Below are 20,000 nucleotides of genomic sequence, written 5' to 3' on the forward strand. Positions count from 1 at the left end.
GCATGTGAGTAAGAGTAGAATTAGAATAATTTTATGTGTTTAGTCCTCATGTTTGTTTTCCAAGGCTGGGCTGTGAGTGTTTTTTTCTCTGGCTCGAAAACCCTAATGTTTTCCTCAAGTTGACAGATGTGGTAGCAAGCAAGCTTTTTCTCTCCCTAAAACAATGGCTTGTGGTGAATTTAATTGAATTTGTCCACGGGGCATCCATTTTACACTCTCAGAGGTGTTTCAATCACTTGAAGTCCTTCTGAATCCCCACCCCCTCCCTTTTTGGGTGACAAGGAGCTGATTGAAAGGTCCCCTTTTTCCCAGAAACCTCCTGGCAGGCTAACTCTTGTTCTCTCCCTTTCTCTCCCTCTCTCTCTCTCTCTCTACTCGACCATAAATGTGTCATTGCGGCAGACTCAATTCCGTCTCTTTTTTGGAAGAAGGCAGAGAGGGAAGCGAGAGAGAGACAGAGAGAGGTTACTGCAGTCGGGGGTAGAGGGGATCAGGTCGACCTCATACCTTCATGCTGCAGGCTCACCTCACCGTACGTAGCTGAGCGTATCAGCCTAGATCAATTGGTTGAACCCTTCATATTAACCAATTTTCAATATTAAGTGGTCCGGTGTGCACTCTCTACCCAAATTGATGTTTGTTTACTCATCTCCAGGCTGTGGTGGTGGTGCGACCTAATGGGGCTAAAGGGACTGTGTGTACTGTACATGTGTGTCTCAAACGCTTTGTGTGTGTGTGTGTGTGTGTGTGTGTGTGTGTGTGTGTGTGTGTGTGTGTGTGTGTGTGTGTGTGTGTGTGTGTGTGTGTGTGTGTGTGTGTGTGTGTGTGTGTGTGACGATGGAGCTTCTGTGCTCTCTTGGTTTGGGTTTTTATGGCTCCTCATCACGAGGAAAGTCGATGAAGAAAACCACAACAGATAGAGTCTTTGCATGGCGGCATCATTGAAGGGAAACCGTCTCATTCCAGAAAGAGAGAGAAATGCAGTTAATTGGGAGAAGTGTGTGAGGCAAAAAAGGAAAGAAAAGGATAATTTCATAATGAGGAAAGCTTGGTTTTATGAGGGAGGTTCTGGTTGTAGCCTGTTAGATTTAAAGAACCAGCCAGCGGTGCTCTTGAAGTCACAGACAAAACCCCCTCGATCAAAAGCCATCGCATTTCTGAGCGGATTTTACCATTGAAAATCCCTCATGCTGGCCAGGTCCTCATACAACATGTAGGATATGAAAAAGCAGCCCCTTGTGCTTTAAAAAAAAATTTAATCCAGCAATCAGAAGAAAAGAATGGGGCTCTGGAACGCCGGCAGGCATCTTTGAGTGGGGGCCGACAACGGACCCCTGAGGGATGCCTTTCTTCAAGTACCCCTGAGAGACGGAGATGAGGTGCAGGAGAAGGAAGGGAGGGAACATTTCCTGGAATCTGGAAATAAAGTCTGCTGTTGAGGACGAGACTCCTGCCGGTCACACAGTCAAAGAGTACTTCCATGACTAAGGCATGCTGCGCTGTGTGTTGTCCTGCGTCGTCTATGGGTCCTTCTGCCTGTAGTTACTGTGGACGAGAATGAGTCTGCCTTGCAAAGCTGGATGAATTAGCAGATAAGCCATGAGTGCGATTCATATTGTCAGGCCTAGCTTACAGACCTCTGGAAAATCACTTCAGCTGTTAGTATCAATCATTCGTAGAGAACGTTGAGAACATCATGCTAATGAGAAACTAGCAGCAGATGATGATACTGAAGTGTGTCTGATCTGCTCTGTCTGTGAGGGTGATATCCATCCAGTCCTGCAGACTGAGCTCCTGAACAGAGGCAGTAATCCTCGCACTCCAAGTGCCGGCCTTTTGATGAAATTGTGTTTGTGTTGGAGAGACGTGTCAGGAATCCGGTGTTTGGATAGCGCTCCTCGGTGCGTTGTGCGCTACTACCATTGAGAAGAGGGAGACCCGTTTGTATTCAGGATTGGGACCAACTGGCGAAGCCTACAGTTTGTTATTCTGTGTGGTCAAGGTTAGCAATGGCCATGGTACTAAAACAAACATGAGTCATACGTCAAACTGGAGAAGACAAGCACTTTGGTTCCTGCCTTTACACCAGTCAGAGCATTCCATCTTCTTTCTTTCTTTCTTTCTTTCTTTCTTTCTTTCTTTCTTTCTTTCTTTCTTTCTTTCTTTCTTTCTTTCTTTCTTTCTTTCTTTCTTTCTTTCTTTCTTTCTCTCTTTCTCTCTGTTTATGAATCCTTACATTGTATTCTCCTGTATTGCAGATCTACACAGACTGGGCAAACCACTACCTGGCCAAGTCCGGTTGCCCCCGGCTCATTAAAGACCTCACACAGGACATCACTGATGGAGTTCTACTGGCAGAAATCATCCAGATCATAGGTGAGAATATGCACACACATGGTGTACACACACACACACACACACACAGTATGCTATACACAAACAAGCATTCACAAACAATAAGCTTTCTCTGTCTCCACCATGCCTGACACACACAAACACACACACACTTACATAGAGTGAACTGTAAGCTACTTTACCTCACAGGTTAGACCGAGGGAGAAACCTTCATATAACCCTGCTATAAAACATAATGGGCCTGGACATTTAGACCAAACGCAAATGCTTTATCTTCATTTCCCACTGAGGTCTGTGCAGGCAAAATCTACAGCCCTGGCACACTACGACACACGGATTGTAAACTATTTATGCTCTATTAAAGCATGTGTCTCCCATGTGTGCCTTTTAGCAAGCCCGGAGTGGCCTGTGTTGATTTTCCCTCTCTCTCTCCCTCTCTCTCTCTCTCTCTCTCTCTCTCTCACACACACACACACACACACACACACACACACACTCTCTCTCTCTCTCTCTCTTCCTTTTCCTCCCTCTCTCTCCCCTCTCCACCTTCTGGGCTGTCTTGAAACCTTACCCCCTCTCAAACAGACAATGGCCAAAGCCAGCCTGTCAGTAATGCTCCAGCAGCAGCTGATGAATTAGCAGGCGTGGAGGGTTTTTTCTCCAAAACTTTGGCTGCTCTGTTGTTTTGGGGAAGGGGGTCATTCTTCCATAGGCATTCATAGACACAGGCTGAGGTCCACTCTACCTCTGCCCCTGAACTCTGACAGGGATCTTTCTCAACTTTGACCCCCTAGTTTGAGGGTGCGTACAGTAGAGTACACTTCTACTACTACTACTACTGCTACTACTACTACTACTACTACTGCTACTACTACTACTACTGTACTACTACTAGAAGCTCACTATGTGCTGAGCAAATGTTCTTGGAGCGCTTACATTGTGACACTTTTTGTCTTCCAGCGAATGAGAAAGTGGAGGACATCAATGGCAGCCCCAGAAGCCAATCACAAATGGTAAGTACACTGTTTCATTATTAACTGCTTATGATTACCGTTGTCCATAGGTTTCCCTTGTCTGTTTATTCAATTTTGAGGATGACGCATGACCATAGACGTTTAAGAGCGTGTTAATAAGGAAGAAGACTTTTCCGAGCACTGTCGTACAGTGCTCTCATAATGCTCACATGTACTGTACTTCATTGTGCAAGAACTTGATTCAGCTAAATTGTTCACCATTCATATCAACCACGGAAGGATGCTGTCAGGGTCCCAATTACTCTGCTAAATATGTGACTGGATAAATCGCCACTGACTGCCAACATAAACTGATAATTACCCCTCAGCTAACAGTAATTGACTAAGTGTTTGGATTTGTTGGTCTGTTTTGGTGTCGTCTTGCCCACTACTGTAATTAAAAGTGACTTACTGTAGCCAAGTTACCACACATGGTGAGTGAGCACAGAGGGCTGCTTAGAAATCTGTGTGTGGGTTTGCGAGACTGTGGAGCAGTGCAGCAGGGTTTGCCTTTGGCCAGAGCTCTGTGTTTGTGGCTGGTGCTGTTGGGCCCGGGCCACGGTGACACACTGGTCACTACGGGCTCTCCACTACAGCACCACAGGCATGCCACTCAGCACGCCAGCAACATGTGTGTGTGTGTGTGTGTCTGTGTGTTTCTGGGGTTAGCTCTTTGTCTCAGTCACACAAACCCAATTGATCCAGCACCTGCTTGGACTACAGAGGAACAGGGGCAAGCGAAACATCTGACACACACACACACACGCACACACACATACAGTTCATACATACAGACATACATACAGTACATACATACATACATACAGTACATACATACATACTGTACATACATACATACAGTACACACACACACATAGCTTTGCTGGAGCTTTGCTGATGGGCCCTGCACAGAGCTGTTCTGTAGACCTGCATTGATTTGAGGTGAGAGACCTAAAGGTCGTAGGTCACGTCAGCAACACTTGAGTTAAACACCGCATTCAGAGTTCCGCGGGATGTTACAGGTTTGCTGTGTGTTTTGACACTGTGGGTTAAGAGCTCTCGGTTAGCAGAATTGAGCTACAGTACATGTATTGCTTGTCATGTTAGGTTGCAGGCACCAGTTGTGCCTGTCTAGCAAGGCGATGTATGCCTTGATGTTGTGAAAGCTTGGCCGGGTGTAACTAAAAGTAGCAACGTATTGATCGACAAGGCGTGAATATTTCATGTACTGTATTTGGCGAGGATGTATAATAACACTTGACGGCGGAAGCACAATCGAGAAGTGATTCCTCCAGTCTTGGATCTTTTAGCTATTTCACTGTTTGTATTTGAACAGCACTGAGAGGAAGGAGAGAACTCTTTAGTTAGCCTGAGGTATAAGGAACACACCTCTCTCTAACACAGCATCTGCACAACTTCACAGTTAAATTGCTTGCATAATAAACTCTCAATAATCGATCTCACTCCACAGAGGATGGGGCTAATTCATCTCTTTGAACAAATGGAGGTAAACACGCATCTGAGAGACACCAGTAATTGATCTCTGATTATTTGTTCCTCAGCAGTGTGGCACGCCTGCCCACTGAGCAGGAGTTGGGGGGGGGGGGGGGGGATTGTAATCCCTCCTCACATGCGAGGTGTTGGTTGGATGGTTGGTTGATTGGTTGGTTGGCTGATTAGTTGGATGGATGATTGGTTAGCTGATTGGTTGGTTGGGTGGTTGGTTGGTTGGTTGATTGGTTGGATGAGTCGGTGGTTGTTTGGTTGGTTGGATGGCTGGATAGTTGGTTGGATGGTTGGTTGGTTGGTTAGATGGGTGGGTGGGTGGTGGGTGGGTTGGTGGGTTGGTTGGTGGGTTGGTGGGTTGGTTGGTTGGTGGGTTGGTTGGTTGGTGGGTTGGTTGGTTAGATGGGTGGGTGGTGGGTTGGTTGGTTGGTTGGTTGGTTGGTTAGATGGGTGGGTGGTGGGTTGGTTGGTTGGTTGGTTGGTTGGTTGGTTGGTTGGATTAGTGGGTGGTTGGTTGATTGGTTGATTGGTTGACTGGATGGATGGATGGATGGATGGATGGATGGATGGATGGATGGATGGATGGATGGATGGTTGGTTATGTGGATGGTTGGTTATGTGGATGGTTGGTTATGTGGTTGGTTGGTTATGTGGATGGTTGGCTGGTTGGGTGGGTGGGTGGTTCATTGCTTGGAACTGGGATACAAGGATTTTGCTGGGAACTTGGATACAAGGATTTTATTAGAGTAGGAGCCCCACGGATGACATATTTGCCCAATCTCAGAGCCAAACATGAGAGTAGGCGGGGGAGCTTCCAATAATTGAAGGATTACAGGTCTGATTATGTCTCTTTATACAGAGAAGAGGATACAGCAAGCTGGCTATCAAAGCCAATGCCATCTCTCACGCTCTTTTATAAGACGTCTCCCTCAACTCGTGTTACGCTCACTCAGTGCTCATCTCTCAGTGTTAAATCTAATGCATCCTGACTGCAAAGCTCTTCTAATTGCGAGGATGGCCACGGGAATTAAATATGTGCCTGGCGCCTTTTGAACAGAGCAAGGCTTTTTTCATCTCTCTCTCTTTAGTCATTTTTAGAATAACGGTGCTCAAACAGGGCGAGACAGACATAAAAGTAAAAAGAGGCTCATTCAGTGTGAAATAAAAGCTTAACAACACTAATCGTACTCATTAAAGACATCATTACCAAACCACAGCAGAGGAATACAAACGTCTGGCTTCTGTTTGCCTCTTTGAATTTCTCAAGTCACGTGTAGGAACTAAATGAAAGTGGCTACTATCAAGAGACACCAGAGAAACTCAACAAGACACGTTTTCCCGACCCAAATTAAGTCTAGCTTTACACTTAAAAGCTAGCTAAAATTTCAATGGAGATTCTTCAGGTAAAGAAATGTGTGGTCCTAAAAAAAGAAATATATGTCTGGTAAAGTGCCCATAGACCCATAATAAGTAAAGGAAATTTTGGGTCGTGACAGGCTAGGTTCCCTCTCTCTCTCTCTCTCTCTCTCTCTCTCTCTCTCTCTCTCTCTCTCTCTCTCTCTCTCTTTCTCTCTTGCTGTGTCTGGTGGGAAGGCCTAATAGAGTCAGGCATTCGTTAGGGCTTGTAAAGTGGACTCCGTCATCTGGGTCCCATCTGTTGTTGTCTCACAGGCCGATAGACGTGGAGATGAGCAGCATGTGCCACTCCGGTATATCAACCTTGTTTGCTCGACATGTCGTCGCTAATTCAGTTCAATATCAGCAGGCTCAGACTGGCGGTTTACCTGCAATGGAGTCCCGGCACGAGTTGCTCCAAGGCTAATCCAGGCGACATCTGCGTGACGTTACTGCATGGGTTGCTTATTTGATTAGCAGGCTCAAGCTGCCCGTCTGTTAAAATGAACATCAGTTAGTGTGTGGGGAACCTGTGACAGACGACGGTGCACAACAAGTGACTGTTAAAGGAATAGTTCGGTATTTAGTACCATAAGCCCTGGTATAAGGCTATTTATAATATACAACGTCTATATTAACATTTTGAAAGACTGTGCACTCGAGATATTAGTCCTCGGTCTTAGAGATATTCATCAACTAATAACCATCAACTAACCATATAATGGATAATGTGATATGAGCAATGAGCACAAATTTTCCCCAGCACTGGAATTCAATATTGTTTTGGTCTGTGTCTGGTAGATGTGGAGGTGATGCAAGGCCAAGTCAGACCAGGTCCGGCCTGGCCAGGGCAGGACACATTTTTTTGTCAAGGGGGCGACCCTCTCATGTGTTTCCACTTAGTGGTCTATTTTAGAAGTGGTGAGGGAACACCAACGGGCCAGTTATGTTCCCCAGTTGTACCACACATGGACACTTTTTAATCACTCATTATAACGAAAATGGGGCCTCTCCTGTTGAAGATAAAGGAGCCGAGTTGTTAAAAAGGTGCTGTGAGGGACCACTAACCTTTGATCTATCCCTGTTGTCTTTGTTAGGAACCTGTACACCCTGCCGGCATTTGTTCATCCTCTCTCTCTCTTTTCCTCTCTCTCTCCCTCCCTCCATCCACCTCTCTCTCCTTCCATCACCCTCTGTCTCTCTCTCTCTCTCTCTCTCTCTCTCTCTCTCTCTCTCTCTCTGCACCTCTCCCTGAATTACCATTCTGCACCATAAATACAGTTCAGCACTTCCCAAAGGACTTTCTTTATTGTTGGCCCATATCTGCCCAAGGGACCTTGGTTTCCAGACACTTTCATTTCACTCCCTGCATTCTGTGCGTGACGCAGCCACCCTCTCAATCGCCCTTAATGGGATTCGAGAAGTGTCATGGTTCCAGTCAGTTGCGTGGATATGATTCCCATCCCCTCTCAATCCTTCCTCCTCTGGAGTCCAGCGCAGGAGTAGCTCGCGGGATCGGCAGCTTGCGGTTTGCTCGGCAGGTATTCTGGGTCATGTGCAAGGTCACACGGTTGGAGGACTGTATTCCACTACTTGAGCTGTGAAGCTGTGAAGGCATTTCTCACTTTGCCCTTCGGCCGGTCTGCAGGTTATGTAAACCGCAACCTTCAGATGCTGGTGCCTGACCCTGCCGGGCCCCTGGGCCAGGAGCTCCAGACGTGTCTGACAGAGCTGTGATTGTAGCCTGTCAACAGCGATCTCCTCCCATGTTAGCAGAGGTGGTCGACCTCGTGGCGCACGTGAAAGGGGGTCAGTGGGAGAGCCAGGGATCTGTCCTGGCCCCCCTCCTTTATAACCTCTACACCTACGACCTGCCGACCACAGTCTCCAGGAAGTACTCCTACGCAGACGACCTTGCGCTGGTGTACTCAGCTGGAGACTGGCAGGCCGTGGAGGAGACCCTGAGCCAGGACATGCAGACACTAGCGGCATACCTCCGGAAATGGAGATTGAAGCTCAGCGAGGCAAAGACGGTGTCGGTGGCCTTCCACCTTAACAACAAGGAAGCCAAACGTGAGCTCCGAGTGCACAGCGATGGAACACTCCTGCCATGCAGCGCTGAACCAACCTACCACAGCGTGACATTGGACAGGTTTTTAGTTTAGTTTAGTTTAGTTTAAGTTTATTTAATAGGACAATGTGCACATACTGTACATTAAATACATAGAAAATAAAAACAAAAAAATGGGCGCACCAGATTTAGCTAAAAGCTACATTCCATCTGTAGTCCATCAGGTCGCTCACGTTCCACCGACACCTCGAGTCACTGCGCAAGAAGTTAACAGCTCATGTGGAGTTGATGAGGTGACTGGTCCGATCAGGCTGGGGCGCCGGCGCAAAAACATTGTGTACGACAGCCCTAGCCCTGGTCTACTTGACCAGTGAATACTGGTGCCGCAGCGTTCACACCCACCTCATCAACCCGCCTATCAACGAAGCCTAGCGCATCGTGATGGAATGCCTGCGTCCCACTCCTGTGAACAACCTTCCCATCCTTGCAGGCATCCAGCCCGCTGGCCTCCGCCGCACAGGAACCACAGCACGTCTCACTTGCCGGGCCGTGGAGCCTGACTATCTGCTCCACGACAGGCTCACTGCAACAGCAGAGCCTCCCCGGCGTCTCAAGTCGAGACACCCTTTTGTGCTGCCGCACGGGATCTCCTGCAGCAATGCAGAGATCTTAACATCAGCGAGGCAGGATGGGTGGACCACACCTGGCGTGCGGAGTGGGAGGCAAACACCTCCAGACTCCGTGATTTTATCCCGGCCGCCGGTTCTCCCCGCTTGGTGTCCTGTGCGAGTGTGGTGCCGAGGAACAAACGGCATGACCATGTCATCCAGGACTGTCTGATATATCGGACACCCAATGGAATGCATGACCTGACGTTTGTGGATGACGAAACAGTGACATGGCTCCTGGAGGTGTGCCCAGATATATAGCCCGGGTGACCCCTCAGCGATAGCCCCTCAGCCCTGGGGGGGGGAGATGACGCAACAACATACCCACACGACGAAGTGGGAGAGACGAAGCCTAAGGTAAAGAAAAACGAGGACGTTACTAGTTGGCTTGACTCCTACTTTTAAAGGGCATACAATTTTTGTACCGGGTTGACAAGGTGACAAACTTAGGCAGACCTGAGTTTCAGTTCTTGTTCTTGGATGGAAAAATGTTAAAGCAGGCCTCCCCTATATCATTATAAAAGCAAAAATCAAATACCATCATGTGTTCTATTACTCCCAACGGTGGGTTCAGACTGGACGCCAAAGCGCAGCCCGTTTCCTTTCGCCGCCCATGTTCACCAAGAGGACTGTTCACACCAGCGCCCATGTTCACCAACGGGACTGTTCACACCAACCAGCACGGCTCGAGCTCTGCAGCGGATAATTTGGCGTCTGGTCATTTTTCGCGAGCCGCGACCGAACGTGTGTGATTAAAGTGCAGAGGAGCAGGGTTGCTTGGTTACCAGTGCAGAGAAATGCACTTCTTGTGTGAACAGCCAGGCTCCTGCTTGCATGAGTATTGACGCTTCACGACGCTCTCACAGTCTGAACATGGCGTAAGGGAAGGTGTTGAATAAGAAAGCCTCATCATTTTTACACAAGTTATTCTAATAAGAAACTTTGCTGCTTCACAAATATAACAGTATTAACACGTCCCTCTTCTATTGAGGAATAGGACAAAAAGATATATCCAATTGCACCAAGGCACAAAGAAGTGGTTCCCCACGTCAAAGCTCTGTGCAAAGATTCCCCCCGACAGACAGACACTCAGTCAGACAAGACGATTCGGAAAACTGCCCCCCCCCCCCTCCCCAACAGAAAATAGTGCATAACTGGTATTCCGTAACACCTTGACTGATGTCAGATATGAAAGGCCTCCTTTCATTGGATTTCATCATATGCAGTGATTCCCTGCTAATGTGCTATCCAGTCCCCTTTGCTCTAACGTGTCAGCAGACCCCCCTCCCTCCCCCCTCGAAGCGCAGTGACGCTCTTCAGCCACCCCATTGTGATTCATGGCTTGTCATTCGTCGTCACCTTCGGATACACAGCGAGCGATGGGCCTGGCCTCAGAGCCTGAGTCATGGCGGCGGGGGAAATTGATAGTCCGTCGGTGGGAACTGGTGCAGGCCAGACCTGCTCGCCAGACTCTCCTCCGGAGCAGAGAGGTGAGCTGATGGAAGGATGAGAGAGAGACAGAGGTGGGAGGAGCTAATGGAGAATGATAGTCGGCTGTGGAGGTGGTGGAAAGAGTGAAATCCTACCTGCTGGCTGACTACGAGAGATGGTGAGAGGACTGTGATGGCATCAGACTTATACTGTACCATTTGCCATGATTGCTGTACTGGCTACAGAAAAGCCTAAAAAAAAAACTCACCTCAGCTCCCCTTATCAGCTCTCTGTCAAGAATAGAATCAACTACTGTAGTATACGAACACCGAACCCTCTCGCACTTTAGAGACTGCTATTCACTCTACCCAGCAATTCTTTTTGAGAAAGTCCATTTTGACTCAGGTGCCTGTTTCAGTCAGTTGCACTCAGTGAGGAGGTCTCCTCCGCCTGCTAACATTTGGAGTTCAAAGCCCTGCTCTGTGGGCTGCCCAGGCCCAGCTAGAGTGATTAAAGCACAATCATGCCGCAAAAGCGACCTAGCTATGTGACGCTACGGTATAAATGATCAGCTTGCTCATTAGACTTAAGCGCCCACAGGAATTTATGGGCCATCACCACCAAGCCGAGCCTGGTTGTTCAACTTACTGCTCTCTTCTCTGAGCAGCTCCGAGAGCAGAGAAATCCAACAGAATTGGTTTGTAGAATAGAATAGTAGGTAAAATAGCCATGTGTTAAATAATATAGCAGCTTAGCATTAGCTTCACCTCAGGTGGTGTGTACTGGAAGAAAGTGAACCAAATCACAGATTTGATGAGTATTTGAATGGTATTCTGTAGTAAAGCTTGGTATTTCTGTGTTGTTTGTAGCATCATAGGAACTGGTAACTGAGGCGTGGAACCCATTTGTATTTGACAGTTGTGTCTGAGGGGTAACACTTTCCAAAGTCAGCCCTCATGTGGCAGTCAGTCACTTGATACCGTTAGAGAGGCCTAAGCTCACATGTCTGGGACTGGGAGGGACGTGTGCAAATTAATCTGAAAACATTTAGTCAGCATCACAGCCTTATATTTTGAAATGTGTGGTCTGTAAATTAAATACAGTATGATTTAACTAGAATGATTATAACCTTTGACAACTTGAGTTTATTATTGTCGGGGAAAGCCAGCGCGCCTGAATGGCAGTAATTGTCCTAGAGTGTGTATGTTAGTGTTCTTGTCATTGTGCATGTTCTTAAGCACTTTATAATCTGATTTGGTGAAGTGCCCCTCGTGGAAATGTTCTGTTTCCAAATGGCTGGATCTGGATCTGTAAAATGTCACATAAATTACATCGGAAAAATAAATGAGTTGATTTCCATGAGAAGTTGTTAAAAATCCCACCAGCCAAACCGCCTACCAAAATGGCAAGTTATATTTTGCCAGTGGAACATTAATGCTCCACACATAATCAACGCCTTAAATCAAAATCTAGTTTGTTTACATCCTTTTAATCTACAGACAGACTTAGAACAAACTCTGGTATAATCCCTAAGCCAGCTCTCTGGCTGGAATGTCGCTTGATGCCTGGTCGTCAAGGCAGACCTTATGGATTTTATCAGTGGCATTATTTGCCTTGGCCCACCTTCTTTAGAAAGTATCAGACATGACAGGGCTCTTAACTGTGCTGAAGAGATTTACTGTGTGTTTTCATATGGTTCGACTCCTCTGCCTTCATGTCCTCCCCTAGACATGCCCTCCGCCTGTTTCTCCTACTATACACTCACACGCACACCAACACACACATACAAACACACACACACACTGACACACACATACATACACACACACACACTCTCTGCCTGTGGAACAGATGCGCAGAGCAGAGTGGAGGCATCCACAGATACAGTATGTGACGCTGTAAATATTTGAAAATAGCCATTTAGAGCACAATTAAACAGTTAGCCCCGACGATGGGAAGGATTGATTACTGTATGTTTCATCTGTATTTATATGCTGCTAATTTGTACAGATGCTCATTCGCCATCAAAATTCAATTGTTCGCCTCCATTTTTTTCCAACCGGCCCATCTCACAACTAGCATGCACATGCTGTTTATCTTTCTGTTTAAGACAGAAATTATGGCCATCATGTGTACTGTGCTCAACACATGTCCTGCCACTTGTGAGTGTTGGAAAAACGTTTACAAGAGTGGGATAATCAAACAGTTAAGGTTTAGGCGCACATGTGTCTGTGCATATGTGGGTGAAACCCACATGTGAATGCCCGCCATCTTGGCAGTTTTTTTTATTTTATATATATATATATATACTTCTCTTGGTGTTGTGTTAGGCAGATGGAGAGGTTTTGTTTGCATGATGTCTGATCCCCATGTTCTGGACTAGACCGTTGTTGATACAGGCTGTGTAAACAGCCATCTATCTATCCTATATCCCCCCCACCCACTCCTCTCTCTGTCTTGTCCTTAATGTAGGCCTGGCCCACAACCAGGCCCATTCCTCCATGCTTCCCAGGCAGTAAATTCACCTCCTCTCCGCCTAGACTGACGGAGCAGGGACGGGGGTGGGCTAGGCTGGTCTGGGCACAGCCCATGCAATGTTTACATCCTGTAGAATGTTCACTTTGCTGGGGCATAACAAATCGAACTGTAAGCACAACCAAGATGTGTGGGTGTGTGTGTGCGTGTGTGTGTGTGTGTTTTCTATGTACAGTATGGTGCCAAGGCAAAAGGGCATTGCTGTATACAGTAGCAGAGACTTGGTGGTCCTTGACTGTTGCCATATCGTACAGTAAGATCCTTGCCAGGTCATTTATTTACATAATTGTACATGCTGTACTTTTGCTCATTTAGTCAATAGTCTCTTGGAAACTCTTGACAATACGTCAGCGATTGTGTCACCAGCTATTCTACAGTGTGAAAAGGTCCCCTCAGGCTGCTAGCGAGTGTCAGTCTGGTCATAGAAAGACCTTCAACGTCTCCCCATTACTAGTGGATGCCTGTCTGACCGGCCCAGTAAGGCCTTAGTACAGTATGCTACAGTCGGACTCTATGACCTTGGACCCTCCCATAAAAGACCTCTGTCAGCAACGCTGGAAGTCTTCGCCATGCAAATGGTACGCCACGCGTTAGCCACCCTCATGGAATGCGCTCTTTCTCGTACAGAGCAGTGTGGTAACTAGTAGGCCTTTGTCACTCTGACGGGGGGGGGGGGGGGGGGGCTGCTGGAGGGTGGGCTCGTGTTGTTGACTCTCATATTCTCAGTGAGGCGGGCGATTGTGTTGTAATTGGCCCCTTGTGGGCTGCCACAGAGGCCGGAGCTGAACGCATGCCGACCAGGGCCCGTGGCCGAGGCTGTGTAGGTGGGACACACACTGCGGTCACTATGTCAGACGGTCTCCTGGACCCCGAGGGTCATGCGGGGGGCGTAGCAGACTGGGCCATAACCGCAGACAATGGACGGCTTTATGGGCAACTCGGCGATTAGCCCTAACCATCCCTCTGGGACATGAGGCACTTTGAATGTCAAGTATCCACTCATGCAACAACATAGTTTCTCGTCTGTGCTTAGCGGACACTGACTGCGGATAACCCTCGGCATTGTCTTTTGTTCCTCAGATCGAGAATGTGGACGCCTGCCTCAGTTTCCTGGACGCCAGAGGAGTGAATGTACAAGGGCTTTCAGCAGAAGGTAAGACTGAAGGCTTCTCCGTTTTGTCTCAGGTTATCATGGACTGGCAGTTTTTTTGAAGCCATGTGAGGAAACCTGAGCTGTGGTTGGAGCTGGAGGTCTGTCATTGTGATGGGATGGGTCTCTATTTCAGCATGCCAGAGAGCTAAAACAAGAGAAGCCCACTTTACAAGTTATGCACTACACATTCTTTGAATGTCTCCATACCAATGGTAACCAGTTAGCATCCATTAATAAACTCATTTAAACACTCCACAGTCGACCCAAAGTAATAATATAACAGTCTTATCAGGGTTAATTTGAGTGTTTATACTGTACCATATTTTTTTTACGTCAAACTATCGTTGAATCCTTTACTTTGTGCGGATTGTGTACTATGTTCTCTGTGGAAGTATGGCGGCCATTACAACTTGTTGGTCCGCACAAATGAAAGGATTTAATGAGTTTGACTCAAATTAACCCTGATAAGACTGTCATATAATATTTGCTTGCTGTCATCGTATTGTATTTGCTTTGGGTGCACGGTGGAGTGTTTAAATGAGTTTGGTAGTGGATGCTCGCTGGTTTCCATTGGCATAATGTTTATGTCCACAGAGAAGGACAGCATGGACGTACTGTAGCTGAAAAAGGTCTCCATGGATTAACAACATACATTACAACCTGTAATGGCCAAGTAGTTATTAAATACGACATGTCCAAAATTCTGAACTGTCCCTTTAAGGAGATATACAGCCTTACTCTAATGGCGCTATTGTGTCTGAACTAGTACAGTACTTCGCAACTAGACGACTGTTATTTAAGACTTGTATTTGTTGCCCCAAGCCTGTGTGTTTCTAGTCCCCTCTTTGGGGAGGTGAGAACGCCCTTGACCTCTCCAGTGGCAGAAATAGCCCCTGAGCTCGACACACTGACCGACGTCTCTAAATTCTGTTGCCCCCCGCCTCTAAAAACAGCAAAGTGACTTTGCCGGTCCTGAATTTTAAAGGGGTCTCTAAATATACAGGCTATTGAGTTACTCTCCGTTCCTGTTCTGACGCTTTTCATCGCTTCCTTTCCAAGAGAGGCTCTCCACTCAGCGTGTGTGCGTGTGTGTGTGTGTGTGTACAGTATGTGTTTGTGTGGGTGTAACTGTGTTGAGTGGGCGAGGCAGGCCTTTTTCCTCCAATCTGTGAGCAGAACTTATGAGTAATTGAATTATCTGTGGGCTTCACACACACACACACACACACACACACTGTTGAGGCCCGCATACGCTTGTGCTTATAGTTTTATGAGGCGTGGAGCTTAAAAGGGAAAAAGGAGGCGTTTGATGTACTTGGAGGGTATAGGATTTTTCCAAGAAAACAAACTCGTAGAAATCATTTCTTTGAAAAGAGAAACGCTAAAAGCGACATTGAGACCTCAAAGGTGCCAGATGTATTGATCTTGTTTGTCACATGCCTCAAAGACCAGGAAACACCCACGTTGTTACAATACTATACAGGAAGCCAGCAGCAATAAAGTTATCCTTTAAATGTCTCCCCTCCCACCTCAAAGAGGAGACAGCCGCTGAAGTTTATGAAAAATATTCAATGCTCTTCTGTCCTACCATGACGTTACCTCCACCACTGTCTTTTTTTCTACAAGTTATCCTGCAGATACGAACGAACGCCAGCTTGTTCACGGGGCATGCCATTAAACCAAACTCCCTCAAACGCAGGTGTGAACCCCCTAAAATTCCACTTCCTGCTTTTCATAATGCCGTACCTTGAGGGGGTCTTTCACAGCTGGCTGTTAAGCACAGTGTCGCTGCCGGGTCAATTCAGTCCAGTCAGGGAGAGCTCACTAAAGGAGGGCTAACGGACTGAAGGGGCCTGTAGTTTCCTATTGGTGTCGGCCTAAAGACACACACTGTGACCCAGACCCATGCTAAGGGCTAAGCCCCTTGATCTCTGTGGGCACAGATGCCTGTTCAAAGAGACATGTTTTTGTAGCCCAGTTAGCACTTAAACACTTCTCACTGTCAGGCCAATGAGGGCACACACTGACTCACTCTTGACCCGCCGGACGGTGAAACTCAGGGCATGGGAGACCCAAGCAGTGGCTCGTTACCTCTTAGGCTTTCACAAGGGAAGTTCAAGACGGACTGATTCTGCACTCTAAGTTGTCTCCCATTTTGATAAACAGAATCGCTAAGAGTGAAAGTGAACGGGGAAATATGAGATATATTGTAATGACCCTTCTCTTCTCTAGGTGTGAGGGCCGGCAGTCGTAAGGATAAAACGTGTTTTTGAAGGAGACCTAAGCTAGGTCAGCTTGCTTCTGGGGATTAAATGCTGGAGACATTGATTGGACTCTCCTCTAGAGTCCTTTGTGGCTTATAAAATAAGTCCTCCCTCTCCACCAGAAAGAGAAGAGGTTCAGTGAAAGCACGTTAACCACTTAAACGTCCCGCCAACTGAGGCCCATGTACCCTGGGCCAATGAGGAGAAGCAGTGGACTGTCGACAGCACTTAGTCCACACAGTGTTGAAACTGGAATAAGATTTGAGCCAGTAAAGCTTAGTTTAGCATTATTTACCATTGGTTAAAGGCTCAGCATTGTATAAATAAGCAGGGAGATAACAGAGAGAGAGAGACCAGGACTTTGAAGAGAAAGTTTGTGTTAGAGGAAGCCATATCACAGCTGTTCATCCTCCATTAACTGATATCACATTCAATTTCATTTTAACAGTTCCCATCTCAGATCAGCACAGTAACTGGTTTTCAAAATGCCAACCTGCGACCATAACAGCTCTGTCACTTTGTTGCATCTCTGAATAAAGCAGGGGGAAACTTTCGATTTCTTTTATCATATATATTTACTGAATGAAAATATGTTTGCCTGGTCATACTTTCCACCTGAAGTACCTTGTGTTTCAATAAGTGCTGTTTTCGTCTTATAGTTCTTTAGATCGATCTTCCCCAGTGACTGATTGCTTTGTAGAATGAATCTGCGACGTTGCTTTTCTGGTCAAAGAAAATCAGCAAAACTGCAGTTGGATCTTGTGCACTGTACAATATAAACGACTGCTGCCAGGGAGTCGGGAATCTGAAACCTCCAAGATTAATCTTCCCCCAAAACCTTCTGCAATCTGCAAACAACGGGGCTGCGAGTGACTGAGGAGAAAGTTCTGCCCACAAGAGGAAAAAACTGCAGCGTCAGCTGTTGTAATCTCTCAGCCGCCTTCCCTGTGTCTGTCTGCCATTTAGAAACGTTTAGGGGTGAAAAGCCCATTTCATAAATGGATGCCTTAGCGGGCCACTGACTGCTGCTGAGTGAATAATCAATTCCAATTTCTCAATATCACCAGATGAATCATGTCTCCTCATCTCAACTGTGTTTCCTTGGTAGGAGAAGATGCTTTCTGCCTTTAGATAAAGTGAAGACTGTGTACAAAATGGACACCAGCATAATATTCACTCCTTATGACTAAACTATGTATTGAAAACCTGTATAGTGCTTAAGGACATGCCCCACAGTAACCATCAACACAATATGGTAAAATAACACTTTTCCACTGTACCCTACTTACTGTACAGTATAGCACCTACTACTTGCAGTCTCACTTCCTCGTTTTGAGACAAAAACAAGCAGCTGAGCGAAACACTAAAGTTTAATTTTGGCTGACAACTTCCCGTACTGTCAGTCTCTGTTAGTGCAATAGATTGAGCTCAAGGCTCACACAGTGAGTGAGGCCCTGTTGCCTTCTCCCTTGTTAACACAGACAACTACCTGGGAACAGTCATTTTGTAGTCGACTCAACTGTGCAGTGCATTAACCAACTCTTCCCTCTCTCTACCTCTCTCTGCGACAGAGATCAGGAATGGGAATCTGAAGACCATCCTGGGGCTGTTCTTCATCCTGTCCAGGTACAAGCAGCAGCAGCAGCACCAGCAGCAGTACTATCAGTCACTGGTGGAGCTCACTCACCAGACCACCGGGGCGGCGCCGGCGAGCCCCCTCAAATCGCAAGAAATGCAGTCCAGGTGGGTAGAAGAAGAGTCTTTGCTCTGCTGAAAACACTCCAGTGGAACTTTGATCAAATGTGGGAAATAGCTGTTCATGCTCTAGGCTCAGCTAGGATCTACTCCTATTCCACTATCTATCTATCTATCTATCTATCTATCTATCTATCTATCTATCTATCTATCTATCTATCTATGTATGATGCTGATGATGATGATGATGAATCAGGCAACATTTGGTATTTGGGTAGTGTTACTGGTTTGAAGTCTAAATCTCTTTAAAATGGGTCACTGTTACAGTTGGCATTGGCTTACTGCACATGAAAATAGAGCACTTAACCCTGGGTCCAGGGAAGCATCATAGCAGAAGTGGATCAAGTGGCCACTGCAGCCAGATAAGCAGTAGAAATAGGAAGACCAGCCCTGTGATGGAAATAGACAAGCACAGCCTGACAGAAGCATCTAAAGAGAGGCCTGAGATACCACGCATGGGGGGCATTCCCCTTTCCCGCTCAGGTTACAGCTCTACTGCTGTGTGTGTGTGTGTGTGTGTGTGTGTGTGTGTGTGTGTGTGTGTGTGTGTGTGTGTGTGTGTGTGTGTGTGTGTGTGTGTGTGCGTGTGCGTGTGCGTGTGTGTGTGTGCGTGTGCGTGTGTGTGTGTACTGAGATGAAATCTACCCGCTGGTCACTGTCAGTATTTCAGAGACAGAGAGAGACAAGAAAAGAGAGGACAGTGAGGAGTTGGAAGCCTGTAGCTGAGTGAAGGGTTTTTAGCCTGGCTGTGTGTGTGTGTGTGTGTGTGTGTGTGTAGTGTGTGTAGTGTGTGTGTGTGTGTGTGTGTGTGTGTGTGTGTGTGTGTGTAGTGTGTGTGGGGGGGTTCAAGAAGAGGCACAGCTGTCTTCAATTCCTCCCTTAGCTCCTGCAGGACCATGCACGGCGGCCATGACAGGTGCGAGCGAGACCCTGCCGGCCTCAACCTCCAACACAAGGCCAAGGGGCCGGCATTCTTGGCAGGGATGTCACACAGAAGTGGACCAGGGGGCCAGAGGGCCAAAGGGCCACAGTCCAGCGAAGGCCCAGTGCCTTGTATGTTCGCTAGCCCTATGTCTCACTCTCCTGGGGTGATGACTAAATCAAGCCTGGGGATTTTGGCCCCAACGGAGGCAATACTCCACATTCTGTCAGCGATGAAGGACTTATTTGTTCTGCCTGTAGCAGAAGTAGATGGTGCAGTGGTGTTAATGGTTAAGTAGATACAGTGTGGGAGATAGTGTTACTGGGCAGAGAGTGGAGCATATGGAGGAGCCAGATTAGGACTGTGATTGTGTGTGTGTGTGTGTGTGTGTGTGTGTGTGTGTGTGTGTGTGTGTGTGTGTGTGTGTGTGTGTGTGTGTGTGTGTGTGTGTGTGTGTGTGTGTGTGTGTGTGTGTGCGTGCGCGCGCGCGCGCGTGTGTGAGTGTGTGCACGTGCGTACATGACTGATGGCTGAGAGAGTTCTGGGGTTGTGAAATTGCGCCTCTCCCTCACTGTGCCTGTGTGTGTGTGTGTGTGTGTGTGTGTGTGTGTGTGTGTGTGTGTGTGTGTGTGTGTGTGTGCGTGCGTGTGTGTATGTCTGTGAGCGAGGAGTATAAGACCCAACACAACATGATTAATCACAGCTCTCACAGCTGAACCCATGAGGCAACCAAACAAAAGCTGCTTTAAGGTCATCCTATACAACTGTTGTGGAACACAGTATAGAGCAACTGGCAATCTAGCTTTAAGGCTAGCTAATGACTTTTTATTAAATAAAGCTTATAGACAATCAACCTAGCATTACAATGACAGGCGTATTAGATTGCCGTACAGTCTAGATTCCCATAGAGTTTTATCATGTCTGAATCTCTT

At 47.0% G+C, this 20,000-nt stretch overlaps 1 protein-coding gene across 1 annotated transcript in view; it reads left to right on the forward strand.

Moving 5' to 3' along the window:
* The window catches only part of nav3 (neuron navigator 3), a gene marked incomplete at both ends in the record, with an annotated part of 153,249 nt that overhangs the window by 39,225 nt on the left and 94,024 nt on the right, over positions 1–20,000 (forward strand). Inside the window, 4 exon segments of the mRNA XM_084447775.1 lie at positions 2,259–2,376; positions 3,316–3,368; positions 14,055–14,127; positions 17,963–18,134. Coding sequence (XP_084303901.1) covers positions 2,259–2,376; positions 3,316–3,368; positions 14,055–14,127; positions 17,963–18,134 — 416 coding nt within the window.

Source organism: Borostomias antarcticus (genome assembly GCF_949987555.1).
Source record: "Borostomias antarcticus genome assembly, chromosome: 13".
Classification (NCBI taxonomy): domain Eukaryota; kingdom Metazoa; phylum Chordata; class Actinopteri; order Stomiiformes; family Stomiidae; genus Borostomias; species Borostomias antarcticus.